Source organism: Acipenser ruthenus, chromosome 11 (assembly GCF_902713425.1).
Source record: "Acipenser ruthenus chromosome 11, fAciRut3.2 maternal haplotype, whole genome shotgun sequence".
Lineage (NCBI taxonomy): Eukaryota > Metazoa > Chordata > Actinopteri > Acipenseriformes > Acipenseridae > Acipenser > Acipenser ruthenus.
The window spans coordinates 30,777,064-30,789,725 of NC_081199.1; the positions used below are offsets into that span (position 1 = coordinate 30,777,064).

A 12,662-nucleotide genomic window follows, 5' to 3' on the forward strand; every position below is an offset into this window, starting at 1 on the left:
TAAAATACAAAGTGTAATTTTTTACTTTTAATTTTATTATGTTTAATCATTCAAAGTGGTTCCTGGTTCTGTTGCTCCAATAGTTATTCCCATTTTTCTTTAAATCTGACTTTACCAGGCTGTGAGTTTGTCTGGAGTCCGATGACAATATGACCTTTCAACTCTGCCAGGTGCCGTTGAAAGGTCACAGCCATGTGATTTGAACAAATGAGGCAGTCTGTTTCGTCCTTGTATTTTGAATTCTCCAGACAAACCCGAAGGCAGATATGGAGAAAAAAAAAAAGATTAAATCAGCAAAACATAGATCTACTAAGATTGATAGCAATCATTATAAGATGGTAAGGTTAATGTAATTTGAGGCTACAACACCAATTCATTTTTAATTATTTCTAAATATACACTTCTCAAAACTATGTAATGTGCAATCGGTACTAAGACTAAGTCATTACTATTCACAACCACATTATCAGAATGTGCATTTTCAGAACATTTAAAAAGGGTGTTGCACCTCTATTGCTCTTAAATTCAACTGTTAAAGGAACCAAACTAAAGAAAATCATGGCAAGGTAAGTGTTCAACTGATGCAATTGCATGAATGCAGTTAATATAATATTTATAATTAAATATATACCATCCTCCAACACAGCTGTGCTTGTATTGCCCATTGTACCCCACTCAAAGTGCTGTTCACAATTAACTTTCTTAGTATACCTGAACATGCATGGCTGCTTTCACAGACCCTGATTAGTACTAGTCCTGGACTACCCAATGTTAATTTAGGTAAAGTAAACCAAGATTAGTCCTATTCTAAATCTGAAACCAGCCAATAATATGCCAGATTAAACACACAATTATAATGTAGCTTTAATTTAGATTTCTTTTTTGCATTCTCCATGGAGTTATTTTTCTCCAATATTCAATTTTATATTGCGTTTCTCTGTAATAGAATGTACCTGTAAAATCCTAGTGGCTAGCTCCTTTTGAGTAATTTTTGATTCCAAAGAAATCACAAGATAGATGACCTTTCAGCTCTGCTCGGCCCACCTGCTTTGTACTACCTGTATACACCAGATGGTATAATATCCTGTAATACTAAAGTAAGCATATAATTATAAGACAAACACTGAATCACATGCTTTTGGAATGAGGAACTAAAAAGACTAATTGCATTACACAACCAGCCCTGGATAGAGCAGATCAGCTAGTGTATGTATTGAGGTCCTGTGCTGCATTGTATTCTAGTGTAGTCCACTTACTAGAATACAATGTAGGACAGGACCTCACTGGGACATTTCAAGGACAACCAGACCACAAATGGTCTCCAGATTAGATAGAACAAATATTAAAGTGCACAACTGAAGTAACATACTGTGACTTCAACAGTAAGGAAATATAACTGCATTTTAAACCACTGTTTCATCATTGCTGTTTGGAAATTATATACTTGTAATAAGGTATCCTTATGCTGAAGTATATTGCTTGTACAGTGCCGTGAAAAAGTATTTGCCCCTGTCTGATTTTCTGCATTTTTACATATTTTTGACACTAAATGTTATCAGATCCAACCAAAATCTAATATTAGATAAAAGGGACTCTGAGTGAACAAATAACACAATCATTTGATACATATTTCATTCATTTATTAAAGAAAGTTATGCAACACCCAATGCCCCCGTGTGAAAAAGTAATTGCCCCCTTAGACTCAATAAGGATCTCTTGAGGATCATCCAGGTGCTTTTTGGCAAACTTGAGACGAGCATTCATGTTCTTAGTGAGCAATGGTTTCTGCCTTGCTACTCTGCCATGAATCCCATTTTTGCCCAGTGTCTTTCTGATGGTGGAGTCATGAACACTGACCTTAGCCAAGGCAAGAGAGGCCTGCAGATCCATGGATGTTGTTCTAGGGTTCTTTGTGACTTCCTGGACAATTTTATGCCTTGCTCTTGGAGAGATTTTGGCAGGACGGCCACTCCTTGGAAGATTCACTACTGTCCCAAACTTTCTCCATTTGGACAATATGGCACTGACTGTGGTTCGGTGGAGCCCCAGAGCCTTAGAAATGGCTTTGTAACAGTTTCCAGACTGATAGGCATCAACAACTTTTTTTCCAGAAGTCTTCAGGAATTTGTTTTGTTCGTGGCATGATGTGCCTCTAGAACCTGTGTGCTGACAACTTCACTCTGATGATAAGGGCCAAAGTTAGTCAAATTTATATTGGGCAGGGTTGCCCCAAATCAGGCCTGGTTGTTAACCAAAGTACTCAAACAGCTGACCCTAATTATCCCTTTAATTGGGTTGCGTTAACTGGGGGGGGGGGGGGGGGGGGGGGGGGGGGTTGATTGCATGTTTGATTACCTTGCACACCAAACAAATGAAAGAAGCACCAAACTTTGGTGTCATTTTTTCTCTCAGACTCCCTCTATATACTACCAGAACCCACAAAAATATCTGACCAAATACAATGTGAAAAATGTGCAAAAATGCAGAAAATCAGACAGGGGGCAAATACTTTTTCAAGGCACTGTATATACAGTTTCGGTCTGGTAAGTTTGATAGAGGTTTGTTATCATTGGGCAATACTTGGTACATTTCTACTATTGCCTATTATGATGTACATTTTATTATTTTCTGGTATTTATTTACAATCTAATCTCAATGTATTACCCATCAAAGATTACTGCCTGGTTTAAGACTACCATCTTAATCAAATACAGTCTAGTTACTGAGGTTCTAATTCCACCACTGCTGTGTGTAAATAGAGATGAATATGTATTATGTATACCACTGCTGTGTAGATCATAAGAAGATTGTCCAAACATACACAAAAGTGGTCTGAATATGGCACGATTCTTTACTATTTAAACCATGTATAGAGGTGTAAGTAATAAATATTGCTTTCATTTTCAAAGCAGTAGCGCAATTAGCGCCCGCTTTTCGTTTCGTTTAATGGCGTGGAATGCGTAAAGAAGAAAAAAAAACCTTGCATGCAGAAACGAAGACAGGCTCGTTTTACAGATACACTGTATTTTCTGATGCGCTTTAACTGAACCGGCTGAATACGTTTTGTTGATGTCACCGTACTGTAAGATATACATTATATAATTCAAGGAATATATTCATTCAATTAAACTCAACAGTACGACCTGCTCAATGCTTCTTATCCATAAACACTCAAAATACAGACCTTAAAATCCCGATACGCATTGTAGAAGCCTAACTGTTACATACTTGTTTAATATACATACTCATCAGCTGTTGCTCTTTTGAATAATTTTGAAGAATGTTTGGTCTTGCAGCTACTTAAGAAATATTACAATACAATATAGCCTATGTGCAATCTTTCAGTTTACAACTATCCACGATCTATCTATGTAAACATATTGAAATAAACGAATGTGCATACGTCAGATATAATGTTGATAAATAATTAATTCATACATACATATATTTATCATATGGAATCCCAAGGAATATAATACACGCAATAATATCTGTGCTGAATATCATATGCCAAGAATGGTCTGAACATGTCAATTTCTATTTATTTGAAGAAAACAACTAATGTTCACAAAGGTAGACTAATAATGAATGTAATGTGTTAAGGGGAGGAGTTGAGCGTGTGGAGAACAAACCCACCTACCTACATGGGACGTCATTACTGTTTCTGGGAGGATCCTCGTTCGCTGTCGTGCTGCTGAGTTCTACGAAGCATCATCGCGCAAGGGTTCCAAGTTAAGAGCAGAGTGTTGGGCTGTCATTTGCTTGTACTGTGTAAAGAAATATTTCAGAACAAACAAGCGGAAAGCTGAAGTGAACCGTTTCCTTTATGTATTTCAATGGAGCACTGAAGACACTGACGTTTTTGTGCATTACAATGCACACATGCACACAAGTGGATTGTTTTGTGTTGTTGCGATTTGAATGCTTAAATGACATTTTGCCATGCGTTTATGTTAATTAAGAGTTTGACAGGACTTTCTACATTGCAAATATGTCTGCTCCGAATATGGACTTTTCTGATGTAGAAAGTTTTCTCGACAAACATCCAGAGTTATTCGAAGACTACCTGAATAGGAAGGGCAAACATAGCATGGTTGAGAAATGGCTCAAAAATCATCAGGTGAATAAAACACCAGTAAATCCGAGCACTGACATCGACAAAACGGGAAGTACTGGTAGCAGTACCGGTGGCAGTACTGCTAGCAGCAAGGGCTGTTGGATCCACATGGGTGATGGTCTACAAAGAAGACCCTCACAGAAGGAACTGAGGAAAACTTTTGCGAGGTCCAAAGCTGTGCATGCTAACAGGACATACGACGAAAACTCCAGGGCACAGGAGCCCCTGACAAGCATGAGAAGAAGAGCTCTCCTGCGGAAAGCCAGCTCCTTACCCCCAACTACAGCCCACATCTTGAGTGCTCTTCTGGAATCTCGAGTCAACATACCCCAGTATCCTTCCACGGCGATTGATTTCAAATACTATCTCAAGCACAATAACGAAAGGGAGTTCTTTCTTGAACTGGTGAAAGACATTTCCAATGATTTGGATTTAACTAGCCTCAGTTACAAAATCCTCGTTTTTGTCTGCATCATGGTAGATGCCGACCGTTGCTCCTTGTTTCTGGTGGAAGGCCCCGCCAATAAGAGAACTCTGGTGTCTAAATTCTTTGACGTGCACGCGGGGGCCACAGTGCTGCCTTCTCTGAGTACGGATAACTCGGATGAAGTTCAGGTGCCTTGGGGAAAAGGAATAATTGGATATGTTGCTGAGCATGGGGAAACGGTTAATATACCAGATGCCTACCAGGTACGTTTCATTACATTATACGGTATAGCGTTTTCCGCAATAATACTGAGTGATACCTACTGTTAAACAATTAAAAGCACAACAAGAACAACATATTATTAATATTAAGAATTACAATAAGAATAGTAATTCATAATTTGCTCTAAAACCATTAAAGTTCATTAAAAATATAGATTACACTGTAAGTCATGTCTTTAAGAATTGAACATACATCTTGCAATCGATTTAAACATATTTTTAGTGTTATATAGGCTACTTTACACTGACTGTAATGTTTATTATTATTTATTATTATTATTACTGTATAGTTTACAATAATTAAAGTAAACACTTGTTTGTAATCTGTTCCATAGGATTTATGTTTTATTCCCAAACGTTTGGTTTTACAGTGTACACTGCATACACATTTACAGCATGAAAACATGCACACACACACACACACACACACACACACACACACACACCAGTACACAGTAGACTACACGTAGGCCATAGTGTTTTTTTTTTAAAGATCATACCAGTTGTTCGTTTTATCTTTATAGTTTCATTCTTACTTTATAAACTGAGGTTGTGCCAACGCTATATACGTTCCATGTACAAATATCTACAGTATAACAACATACTCATTCTGAGCTAGTAGAGCTTGAGTACTGTATGTAATTTAACCTCCATCAGCTGTATGTTGTAGTAGCAGTATCATGTCTTGAGTCTCAAGAAGCTGAACCTTCTGAACCTTACCTGTAGTTAATCTACAAACACTGCCTCTGCAGTCCATTTTCTGATAAAACATAACATGCGCATAAGGCTAAACTGAATATTGTGACACATCAATAGTGTTAATATTGTATGTTTGTACACCATTAAAGTTTTGAAGCAGCTCCATGACACGTTTTATTATTATTATCATCATCATTATTATTATTATTATTATTACAAATACATGTTTAGGATAGTGTCTGATGGATCTCACCACAATATTGCATCTGCAAATTAGATAATAAGAATAATCTGCATAGAAGAGAGGACAGATGCTCTTTTGGAATTGTTGGTAATATGAAGTGCCCTTTAAAAATGAAAAAGAAACGCAAGATGTTTTTTTCAGTGTTATTAATGATGATGCAGGTATAACAGCAGGCATTTACAAAAGAAAGGCGCTGTCAATAAAATATGTCAGGACTATCAAATGAGATGACACGCTCAGAAAAGAGGTAATGATCATTCATCTAATTTATACACATCATGGAGAATAATGAAAATAGGCAAGTTAAATCGTCAGGTGTTGAAAATGACCCGACACTCATGCATTTTAGCTGGACGATTTAGTGACCCACAGAACGCACAATTTTCTCAGTATGGCATTCAAAAAAAACAAAAAAACAAAAAAACAAAAAAAAACAACTGGTGTGAGGAAGGCACACCATGAATCACTGTTGTGTTTAATCCAGGAGTATTGTTTAAAACTTGTCAGCAGGGGGCGACTTGTATTTAGATAATAACTATTATTACAATTGCGGAAGTTTTTATTTAATACGCTATCCATTTAACCTTCATACCAGTGATATTTTTTTTATGTCCAAATACCATTTAAAGTAGAATAATAAAGAACGTGCCCCTCCCTGTGATGAGGATTTAGTTTGTTTTGACCTGTTTCTATTAGTAAACCTTCAGTTTTCGACTTTAACGGTTGATTCTGTATTTCATGTAAATCATGTGTATGTCCCTTTAAGGTTTTTCTCTGAACCAGAATTAAGTAAAATTATATTGTTAAATGATGCATGCCCCAAAGGTTGGTTTATGACTTCTCTGGGAAGGTGTGTGGAGAAATATTAAATAATTTGAGCTGAAAATAAATATGACCATTGATGAGTTAGTATAGGCATTAACTGGTAAGTTGTGGCCCATAATTACAACGTTGCAATTAATCACTCCTGTTGTCCACAGACGGTTCAAATGCAAGCAAACGTGTTTGTTAAAGCAATTCATCTTTATAGAGATGCTTTTCTAAGCAAACCCAGTCTAAAGCAGGGGTTGTATAGAGATCATTATCAAGAGTATCAATTTATCTATAGGGTTATTGCAGAATTAATTATGGCTTTAGTACACCCCTTGAGTGCCACAACTACATACAATATACAATAACTACAACATTAGAGTCCACTTGTATGAGGCATGCATGTCCATATTATGGTTTACAACACATCATATTGCACTTGTTTACTAAGAATAAATATGACTTTTATGGGTTTTATTTTTCACAGTCGGTGTTTGGTTCCTAATTATATACCTAAAGGAATCAAATTACCAGACACAAAGATCCTGTCAGTATGCTGTTGAATGTAGACTTGTGTTTGAATAAAGAAGCTGTCTTAGTATTTGTTTCTTTTTTTTTTTCATGGTTCATAGGACCGTCGCTTCAGTAATGAAATTGATAAGCTAACGGGATACAAGACCAAATCCTTGCTGTGCATGCCTATTGGAAACAGTGATGGGGAGATCATTGGAGTTGCTCAGGCCATTAATAAAAATCCAAGGGGTGCCCTGTTCACAGAGGATGATGAAAAGGTATGATCTAATTTACTGCATGCCATTTTTCCACACTGTAAAATACATAAACCTTTCATGCTACCCGGAACAGTGAAATTCAGACTCATTTTCTCTCACACATGCATAGTATGTTTGTCAAACTGCATTATTATGTACTTACTTTTAATGTCAAAATGTCTTATGGTGAACCAGTGTTCCATTGAAGCCCATATGACTGTTTTGTCACAAAGAAGGGGTCATAAAACGATAAATTAGCCATCATTGTGACAGGAATAATTTTTTTGTGCATTAAAAACACAGCTTGAAGCTAAATGAGAATACATTTCTTGTTCTATTAGATTATGAATTTTTCATTGTGGGCACCATGCACTCTGCAGACATCCAGTGGCTTTTACTTAGGCATCATGGCACAACACAGCCTTTATAAAAGTTTACTTTAGTAATTTTGCAGTTTCCACATGCGTTACTAATAGTTATAATAAGCCTTTACCATAGTTTACCATAGTTTGCCATGCTTTTAATATACTTTACTATACTTCTCTAGGCCATGTTTTCACTATGTTTTATTATAATTCGCATACAAGTTTGTAAAAGGTTTACTACTGGGTTTATTCTGAAATACAAAAAGTTGGTAAACAGTACATATTATACAATATCATCTCAGGGATATGATGGGGATTGGTATTTATCCATCAGATCACCTCCGTGGAATTTTACAGCTTTTTAATACACTCATCTTTCTCTTTCTCCCCCTCTCTCTGTATATATGAATAACATATTGTGGAGAAGCTTAAGAAAAAGCTGGTTGAACACAGATAACCCTTTACTGACTGCAGCAAGCTCAGCCAGCACTGACCTACGTTAGCTTGATGCAGTAAACACCCATTATGCAGTACTTGTTTGGAATCTGACAGTGATGGTGCCTAATTAGACAAACCCAAAACAGTGCCCAATACACCACCCCAACGTGTTTGCAGTACTAATCCATTTATAAACCTAATCACAAGTACTGGGCAAAATCAGCAGCCCTCGTCTATATCCTAATTTACATACATAGCAACATTCTGAGAACAACACAAGATATTTAAGAGGTCTAGGTCTGCTCTCCAAGCAATACAACTAATGATGAAAATAAGGTTTTCATTAAACACAGTTAGACGGATCAATAACAATACTGAAGACTAGACACAGCACAAATAAAAGTGGCTACTTATAGCAACTTTCCCTAGTCTTTTCTCTATTATGTACAGTATACCAATGGTGCTAATGCTGGGACTACCCAGTTGAATAAGTGGTTCTCTGAAATGCTACCCCTATCCTGGTCCTTACTCAATTAAGGTTTGGAACTAAAACGTTTACTCTAGACCCTACTTCATGCTCTTACAACACAATACTGTGATCGTCAGGATGGAACATCATATCTTAACAACATGCATTTAACAAGTTACAGTGTAGCTGCAGTGTAGCTTTTCAGTGGAGGATGTAAATAATGTTGTCATCATTCATCGATTCTCATTCATCAAACTTACCCTGAATTCTTTCTGTGATGAGTTTATATTATAGTCTTTACAAGAATTACAATGCATATTGTTGTCTGCATTATTCCCAACAATTAAAGGTTTTAGTGTGTCCTTTAGTTTTCTTGTTGTCGATATTTTCACCATATGGTAATAGCTCATTTGGGTGCATTTCATGGTATACATTTGAGCTCAAATGCAGGAATGGTAACAGACCAAGAACTCAGATTATTTGGTGTAAAGATGCTTAATACACAGTATCTTAGCAAGGACAGTGTTCTTCCCGAGGTTCATTTACTGATACATGGTTTGGCTTTAAGTGAAAGTCAATATAGATTATTTAAGATACTGGCAGGGTTTCAAATCAGTCAGTAAGAAGCGGCTGACCTGTGCTTTTCTAGTGTTAAGACTTATGTTCTAATTATTTATTAATTGTACAGTCTGCATTATTAGCAATGAGGGCTGGTAGTTATTGCTCAATAAATGAAGTGCTGAGGAGTCCAGATGAATGTGTGCTGGTTCAGCCTTAAGTCCCCAGGGTTTGATGAGGAAAGCACAGTTCAATGCATTTGAGAATCACCTAATGTCTTTCCAAACTCTTTTCAATGTGTTCAACAAATGCAAGCTGATGGCCCCATTGTTGAACATCATTATTGTGAAGATGACAAATGGACTTCATGCTCACAGCAAGATGACCACTTGTTATGAAAAATCATTGGCAACCAGATTTTGTGTGTGCGTGTGTGTGTGTGCGTGTGCAGTATGTTACTGAGTGCGACACAGAGGCAGGATTAAGCTAAGGCATAAAAGGGTGAAATGAAAAATGTAATAAAATGTATTAAAATCGAAGTTTCAGGGACTTTTGGTTATTTGTTCCATATGGCTTAATTATACAAAGAAATGTAATCATTATTTTAGGTTATTTGTTGGTATCTGGTTGATTAAGATAAATACCCTGCAGCCCTTTATACTGTACTAGTGTTATAAGACTGCATGAGCATGGCTCCCTGTCGCCTCATAGCAGCATTCCCCTAGCACTGGCATTCTTGATGTAAGGCAGAACACAAATACCACACTCTTTTTTACTACAGCTCCCAATTACAGCGTTTTGAACTGTATATTGCAACATTTTTTTATAGGTCTATTATGGTTCATAATATACTTTATAATAAAGTTTCCAACGGTTAGACATTCACATTTTAGCAGCCTCGGTTCAAAATAAAGTAATTAATGTAGTCTACTTTACAGAGTACCATACCAAATATTTGATAGGAGGGACAGTACTGATTGAATGTTCTTAGTTTGCAGGTTTGTTTGTTTGTTTGCTTGCATGGCAGGAAGAGTGGGGGCAGGTGTCTGTAGTGAAGACCTCAAAACCATGCCTGTTTAAAGCTAACATCCTTGTTTGGTCTGCTTAAAGGACAATTTATTCCACAAATCATTTACCCTTGAAAAGTCTTGTCAGCAAGACTGATTCTACTTTTTAAGTGTGCTGTTGTCTGCCGTGTATCCCAAATGTTGCTTTTGATTTTTTATCCAAAATGTCCTCCAAGAGAGTCCTTTTTGAATCGATGTTATCAGTGTTTTGGCTTCTGTTTAATTCTGAACTGCTTGGGTTTAATTGTGGTCTTCCACACTGTCTGTCTGAAGCTTTGTGTTTACACTAGATACTACCATCCTTATATTTTACAATATGTTTGATGTTTATTTTGTGATATGTGTTTTTAATGTGGAGTTCCAGTAATCAAAAGCTTCCTGTTGGATCGACATCTTCTACACTGTAAAATCACCCAAGACACTTTGAGAATGTGACATGCATGCTGCATCATACCAATACTACTGTGATTAAGATAATGAGAAGATATTTTGTCAAACATTTAAGTCAAATACCGAAAGCACTTCACACAATTGCAAAATTAAATTGTCAAATCTATTCACACATCTTGCAAAACATAATGCTAACATCAATATACATCAGTTGTATCAAGGTTTGCATTATATATTTCAGTCAAAACTTCAATTAACATAAGAACAGTAGCAGTAAAACTTTAAATCCTTTATTTTTTTTAGTTACCAGTTACCAGTTTTTGACCGTCATTTGATCATATACCTTTCATCAAGAGGAGAAAAACTCCTCAGTTGGGTTGAGGAAGGAGGAATAGGGAGGAAGGGGGAATAGGGAAGAAGAAAGATTAATGAGAAATGATTGTGTGTCAAATCACTTTTGCACCCGCAGTGCACAATGAAAACTGACATTGCCCCATACAATGACACATTTTGTGGGCTGGCCTCCTTCCCTGCTTCCCTGGTTGTCTATATGGGGCTGGACAAGCTGAGCATGAAGTGTTTCAGGAAATACTAGGAGATGCTCTGTATTATATGGGCTGATCACCGGACAGCAGGCAATGACCCCATCTTGGGCTATAGCAGCGCACATGGTGACGTTCGCTCCGCGACGGCCAGGTGTGTCCATGATGGCATGCTGTCCAGTTATGTTCCTGCCTTGCTGGCGCCTTTTGCACAAATTACAACCTGCCTCATCAATGAAGATATATTTTGCAGGCTGGATGCTAGTGTTCAGCTCCATAATTCTCTGTGAACAAAAGTCTGAAAGTTATAAAATGGGCTGTGCATTCTCAATATGGATTACAGTAAAAAAAAAATATATATATATATGGTATGATTTCACCCACTAAAAATTGAACCCCAGCACTACCCCCAAAATCCAGACACACTTTTAAAATCTTAATTACATTCTTCTATATCAGGCAGGATATAATCACCACGTATGTATATTTCTATGCAGTATGATACAGTATAGTGTATATTCATAATAAGTTGTTAGATCATTGGATGGGAATGTCATTCACTCTCCTTACCATCTATTTCAACTTACTTGCTGGTAACGCAATTCCTTTACCCTTTCACTATTTCTCTCAAAAGGGACTCGATAGACTTGCTTCATTCGAAGGCCATGTTTCTTGAGAATTCTGGCAATGGTCAACAAGCTCACATTCTGTACTCCTTCATTGATGTTGCTCTGGATGTCTCTCAGGCGAATGTAGTTTTTTGACCTGGACCATATCACAGTAATGAAGTAGGTTACATAATGTAAAATAGAAGATGTATGTATAATAGATGCGACCGTTGAAGGCGTCACGTTTGGCTGTACCATTTTCCCGGCGTCACTCCTTGTCATACCCCTGTTGATGACATGGTCAACAATTGTCGCCCACATTTTATATGAGACAGATATGTTGAGTTCTCACTAGTCTTGGCAATTGTCAATAAAAAGCTTTTCCTTTTATATAGGCCTCTTACACATGATTACCATGTGAAAAATATTTATTAAGTAGTGCTGATTGAGTTTTCAGGTGAGGACCATATGTTTAAATAAATGAGTGTTGATTGTTGGCAATTGCATACGATACCTGCGTTAGGAATTAAATTGTGTTCACAGAATCAGAGACTGTGTTCAAAGTTTTGCTATGTGTGTGTTTGCGAGTGAAATGTGTGATCAGTTTTGCAAATGTGCTAGCAGTTTAGATATTTATCGTACATGTTTTAGAATTCATGTCAAGGGTTTTGATTGATGTATTTTACTGTTTGACAAACTGTAAGACATGATAAAAAATGTCTTAAAAAATAATCTTGCATTATTAAATATTTATATGCTTTTTGTCTGTATGCAGCTGGAAAATGCATTAAATCTCAATGCTTCTGATCTTGAACGTAGGACTTTGACTGTCTCAAAGAATACCATGTAACATGAACAAAATATCAATTTTTAAAAA

The 12,662-nt window shown here is 36.7% G+C and overlaps 1 protein-coding gene across 1 annotated transcript in view; it reads left to right on the plus strand.

Moving 5' to 3' along the window:
• The first annotated feature begins 3,700 nt into the window (after positions 1 to 3,700).
• Positions 3,701 to 12,662, plus strand: part of LOC117426638 (dual 3',5'-cyclic-AMP and -GMP phosphodiesterase 11A-like) — a 70,611-nt gene continuing 61,649 nt past the window's right edge. Inside the window, exons 1-2 of the mRNA XM_034044448.3 lie at positions 3,701 to 4,807; positions 7,211 to 7,369. Of these exons, the coding sequence (XP_033900339.2) occupies positions 3,992 to 4,807; positions 7,211 to 7,369 (975 nt within the window). The 5' untranslated portion in view covers positions 3,701 to 3,991. The remainder of the gene's footprint in view (positions 4,808 to 7,210; positions 7,370 to 12,662) is intronic.